This window comes from Mytilus trossulus, chromosome 1, assembly GCF_036588685.1.
Source record: "Mytilus trossulus isolate FHL-02 chromosome 1, PNRI_Mtr1.1.1.hap1, whole genome shotgun sequence".
Lineage (NCBI taxonomy): Eukaryota > Metazoa > Mollusca > Bivalvia > Mytilida > Mytilidae > Mytilus > Mytilus trossulus.
The window spans coordinates 4,026,767-4,032,766 of NC_086373.1; the positions used below are offsets into that span (position 1 = coordinate 4,026,767).

A 6,000-nucleotide genomic window follows, 5' to 3' on the forward strand; every position below is an offset into this window, starting at 1 on the left:
ATACTTATAAAACTTATCATCCCCTCGGCTACTACATGTGAGTTGCGTGTAGATAAAATTGTTATAGACACTCTAGAACCAAAATGCTCAAAACTTGGTATGGTGTTACCCGTTGAGAATATCTTAAGGTGCTATTGTCTTTACAGTTTAAAGGTCAAGGTCACCGTGGCAGTTGTAATGCAAGGCAATATCACCCTTGTGGACACTCCAAAATCAATATGCTTCGAAAGATTTTAACCACATTTGGTATATTGTTCCTTCTTGTAATGATCTGAGATTTTTTACGTTTAAGGCCAAAAGGTCAAGGTCATGCAGATAGACTTGTTTTTCTCCTTGAAATAGCATAATACACCGGAAATTGGTAGTTCATTTTTTTACCTGCTTCTGCTTCTGCTTCTGCCAGATAATGGCCACAATCAACGAACTGATTATACTGCCATGGTTCCAAAGACAATATTTAAGGTACATGTATTTCCAGTTAATGAATGTTTTGGGTGATTTCGAAAAAAATATTTTACGTATCAAATATGCATAATCAATTTACCATTTTCTACATGTGTCATATACTTATATAGTGTCCATATTTGTCCCCGATACGTTACATACGAGGGAATGCCACGCCTTGTTTGAACTGCAAAATGTGTGCACTAGTCTTAATAACCACCCATAATTATGCCCATGTTTACTGGTCTATCTTAAATGTAAGGTAATGGGTTTGTTGATCCCTTTTATTAAAAAAAAAAGCTCTTTCCAGGAGAATATCATAATGATAAAGACAAAGACAACAGGAAGGATGTGGGGAAAGCAACAAATGTGGCAAAATATGACATATAGAAATCAAAATGGTTATGGAGTAAACATTCGTGTGACAACAACTCAGACGATACATAAAAAGTCAGAATAATGAAGAATAAGTTGGTTTCCCTTGCAGTGTTGGTGTATGAGGCGCGTTCATGATTTTCATTATGTTACTTGATATGCAAAATTGACAAAAATAATATTTTACTTGTAAAAGTAAATCCTGAGCCTGTAATAGCTGCTCTTCTTGTTCCATTTGAATTAATAGAAACAACGCTGTCGCCTTTCTTGTTCTCATATAATCAAATGATATGAACTCCATGTTTTGTGAACGTCTTTCATTAATTGTCGTATATTAGACTGACCAGTGCATATCGCGCATGGCGCGAATATTAATTTATATTTAGCTGGATTTATTGCCGTCGTAGTTCCATCGTGTTGCCATCGTAAGAGTTTCGGGTAGCTTCGTGATTCATTCGTGTAGACGTCGTAATGTCAAAACTGCCCGATGGAAACGATGGAAACACGAATGCAATACGATGTTCAAAGGATGCTGATACTAACTCAATACGAACCCTCAACATCGGACGCACCTTCGGGGATTTTTTAACATGTTAAAAAATGTATAACCCTTCCCGAAGTTGTCCCCGAAGGCTAGAAAAAGTGACCGATGGTTCTACGATGGTCAAATATGGCACTACGAATAGCCCGATCTGGATACGATCAGTCCCGATTTTGAAAAAATCCATAATCGTGTTGCCATCGTCGTAAAAATCGGGACAGTGTGACGCGGGCATAAGGGAACATATCTAAAAAGTAAAATCACTAATATACTAAACTCCGAGGTAAATTCAAAAGGGGAAAGTCCCTTATTAAATGGCACAATCAAATGATAAAACACATCAAACGAATGGACAACAACTTTCATATTCCTGACTTGGTACATACTCCTGAGTTCGTGTAATCTTGCAGACATGCTGGCCAACGTTACCAAGACAGATGTTGTATGACAGTTGTTGTCTTTTGTGTTTTACTTTCCATATCAGGTAAAAAAAAAGTCAATTTTGTATGCAAATAAGTTTATATTTGCATACCTTTTTGACAATTTTGTCTACAAAAATGAATTTTGTCATCACAAAATCGAATTTCGTCTACAAAAATAAATTTTGTCATCACAAAATTGAAGTTCTCATAAAACAAGTCTGTATCACATAGTTTTGTAAGACAAAAATGATTTTGTCATGACAGAATTGAATTTTGTACAAAACCACAAGAGTCCCATTCGGCGCCCCGTACACTTCGCATCATATTCCATTATATTGATAACGAAACGAGAACAAATCAAACAGACACAATAGGTAACAAATAGGGATACAACAGCAACACAATCCCCACCAAAAACTAGCGGTGATTTCATGTGCTCCGGAGGAGTACACATATCTAGTTCTACATGTGGCACCCGTCGTGTTGCTCATGTTATTACAAAGCCAGTAAATAGTATAATTTGGTAGATCACATTCGTGAAAAGGGAACTGGGTTGTAGTTACGACATAAGGAAAATATCCGAAATCATCTGTATAACGGATATTCCATAACGGTCATATATATATTCCAGCAGCACCTGCATACGGGGTATATATCTCCCAATTGATACGATATTCTCGTGCTTGCGTTTCCTATCATGATTTTCTTGATAGAGAGTTACTGCTCACAAGTAAGCTATTGAACCAAGAGTTCCAAATGGTGAAGTTGAAATCATCCCTTCGTAAATTTTACGGACGCCATCACGAGTTGGTTGACCGTTATGGAATAACCCTTTCACAAATGATATTGGATATGTTCCTTACGTCGTAGCTACAATCCCCTTCCCTTTCATGAATTTGACCTACCGAATTAGACTATTTACCAGATATGTAATCACATAAGCAACACGACGGGTGCCACATGTGGAGCAGGATCTGTTTACCCTTCCGGAGCACCTGAGATCACCCCTAGTTTTTGGAGGGGTTCGTGTTGTTTATTCTTTAGTTTTCTATGTTGTGTCATGTGTACTATTGTTTTTCTGTTTGTCTTTTTCATTTTTAGCCATGGCGTTGTCAGTTTGATTTAGATTTACGAGTTTGACTGTCCCTTTGGTATCTTTCGTCCCTCTTTTGTTGTTTGGCGATAGCAAGTTTAAATGTCAGGGTTGTTTAAAAATAATAAACTTTATTACATACCTAAAATGCACATAATGAAAGACTTGAATGTTTAATTTGCGAATATATTGACTATTTATAAAAATAAATAAGTGTCCCTGATCATTAACTCATAACATGATCAAATAATGTCATCATTATCGAACAAATCTATTGGTATCCTGTTAAAATCGGTGTGAACATGTGCCATCGTAGAATTATATGTCGATATGTTTGAGATATCTTCATCGATAAAATCATCGTCTTCATTATCGAATCGATTAACTATTTGTGCTGTGCCTTGCGGTACAGCACTTATTTTTGAAGAGGTCATTGCATTGGCTGCCATTTCACTCCTACCAGATTTTTGTATTGAACTACTTGACACGGGATTTGCGTGACGAGAATTTCTTGAGGAAGATCCTTCCTGTCTAATGTTCTGAACACGAGCTGAAGAAGAGCCGTGCTCTCTAGGGGACACAATTCCTCCTTCGGGGTTCATACCCTATAAACAAAACATAAGTTGTAATACAATAACTTAAGGTTTATCAATTGATAACTGAACTAGTATTGTAGTTAGTCTTAGCAAATGCATTACTATTCTAATTCAAAACAACATAGTCTGTAACGTTCGTTTTGATTGAATAACGTCAAAAAATTTCAAAGCATCAATTCACAGTTGACGCTGTGAAAACGTACGCACAAGCCGCAGACATTTGACATTTTATTAACGTATGTTTTGACGTTGTTTTCTTTCAGTTTTATTAGAATGAAGATAACAATATTTTATTTTACACTCTGACGTCATCAATTGGTGATTTGGAGGTCGCAAATACCCGTTTACTGCCTCCGCTAACGTGTCGACAGTAAAATTAATTTGCGACCATCAAATCACCACTTGATGCCATCGGAGCTTAAAATACAATGCAGATATCTCCTGAACGTCATAGGCGAAAACATGTTGAAAATTACTAGTGGACAACGTATTTGTACATGGTAGATATAACAACATCCAGTGGCAATTGGGTATTTATAATCTATTTCAAGTAGAATTTATAAATTATAGTCATCTCAGTTTTGTCATCTATTGTACAGCCAGTTGACCAGATAATCTATCCTGGACCCTTTATGTACATATCCTTGACCCATACAGGCAGTGGGCCCGATACTCTATCATGAACCCTTCGTGAACCTTAACTTTGAGTTAGCCAAATACTCTATCCTGAATTCTTTGTGTACCTTTGACTTGTAAAACCAGTGGGCCAGATATTCTATCCTAAACCCTGTATGTACATATCATTGACACATACAGCCAGTGAGCCCGATACTCTATCCTAAACACTTTGTGAAACATACCTTTGATCTGTACAGCCAGTGGGACAAATATTCTATTGGGTCTCTAGGTCTGCTCTCTAATATTTCGGCTAATGCACATGACAAAGGTTCGCCAAGGTGTTGCCTTACATATTCCCCGTAGTGTACATCACCTTTTAAATAGAACGTAGGTATTTAAAGATCTTTAAATGTTATGATAACATTTCGCTTTATAAATCGACCTAGATATACGGAACTTATATAATGAATTATGAAGGAATGCTTACAAAAAGAAATTAATAGCACAATTTGCTTGTTGTTTAGAAAATACAGATGCCAAAAATTATAAAAAAAGAAAATAAATTAAGTGAAAAGGAACATTTCAGTGCAACCGACCACTGTGACAAGATGTAAGTTGGCGGATTATCTATTATGCTATAGTCCCAAATTAAATAAATGTTGTTTCTTTATGCTACTTCTAAATTTAAATATAAGATAAATACCTCTACTCCTTTCTTCCATGTGTTGTTACAACATTCCCCATTTTTCTTTAACAGACACCGTACATGAGCAGGTTCGTTGTCAATATAAATAAAAAAATGTAAACTTCCGGTGATTTAATCTTTAATCTTTTAAAAGTTGTAAGTGGCGGTTTCATTTAAAAAATAATACCGTCAGAACATGTCACAGAAAGTTTACTACGGCTACTTATAATAAGATAGTAATGCCTTTATTTATAGTCGGCATAGTGTAGACACAAGGACACTTCATAAGCTATAAATAAACTCACAAAAGATACCAGGACTGAAATTTGATATTGACGCCAAACGCGTGTTTTGTCTACAAAAGACTCGCCAGTGACACTTGAATAAAAAAAAAAAAGGCCAAATAAAGTGCGAAGTTGAAGAGCATTGACGGCCAGCAATTCCTAAAAGTTCTGCTAAATACAGTTTAAGTAATCTATTCCTGAGGTATAAAAGCCTTAGCATTCAAAAAATTCAAAGTTTTGTTAACAGTTAATTTATAGTTATGAACAAATCAATGATAACTCAAAGTAAACACAGAAGTGCTGACTACTGGGCTAGTGATACCATCGGGGAATTAAAACTCCACCAGCAGTGGAATCGACCAAGTGGTCGTAAATAAACTCATCAAAGATACCAGGATTGAAATTATATATGTATGCCAGACGAACGTTTTGTCTACATAAGACTTACCAGTGACGCTCGAATACAAAAAAATATTAAAAAGGCATTCAAGTTCAATATAGAAAATAGACTATAGGCAATTGAACATTTCTTTACTTTATTTTTATGTACTCTTATATGTTACAGTGAATTTGTATAATCAGTGATTATGTAGAATCCCTGAAATTTTTAGGAATTATGTAGAATCACTGGCTAGTTTAGTGATTATGTAGAATCCCTGAAATTTTCAGGGATTATGTATTATCACTAGAAACAACGTCAGGGATTCTACATAATAACTGAAATGAGGAAATAGTTTTATTTATAAAGAAAATGAGTAAAAGAAAAATAATGTATTCTTTAAAATCACATAAAAACATCATAATAAAGTAAGAACAATTGTAAAATTTTAAGCACAAAATATCAAAATGATAAACCTTTTTTTTAAAGTTAGGCACACTATATTAAAATGTTAAATAAAGGCAACAGTAGTATACCGATGTTCAAAACTCATAAATCCATGG

The 6,000-nt window shown here is 35.1% G+C and overlaps 1 protein-coding gene across 1 annotated transcript; it reads right to left on the reverse strand.

The window, feature by feature from the left end:
- Positions 1–3,050: 3,050 nt before the first annotated feature.
- Positions 3,051–4,910, reverse strand: LOC134706292 (uncharacterized). Its single transcript, XM_063565088.1, has 3 exons — positions 4,793–4,910; positions 4,332–4,462; positions 3,051–3,480 (listed from the first exon to the last, which is right to left on the reverse strand). Exons 1-3 carry the CDS (start codon positions 4,809–4,811, stop codon positions 3,118–3,120), a joined length of 513 nt encoding a protein of 170 aa, XP_063421158.1. The 5' UTR covers positions 4,812–4,910; the 3' UTR covers positions 3,051–3,117.
- Between the last annotated feature and the right edge of the window lie 1,090 nt (positions 4,911–6,000).

Coding starts and splice junctions, on each gene's coding strand:
- LOC134706292 (XM_063565088.1), bottom strand. Junction 3,481..4,331: donor ACTGGCTGTACAGATCAAAG/GTATGTTTCACA, acceptor TTTTGTTTATAG/GGTATGAACCCCGAAGGAGG.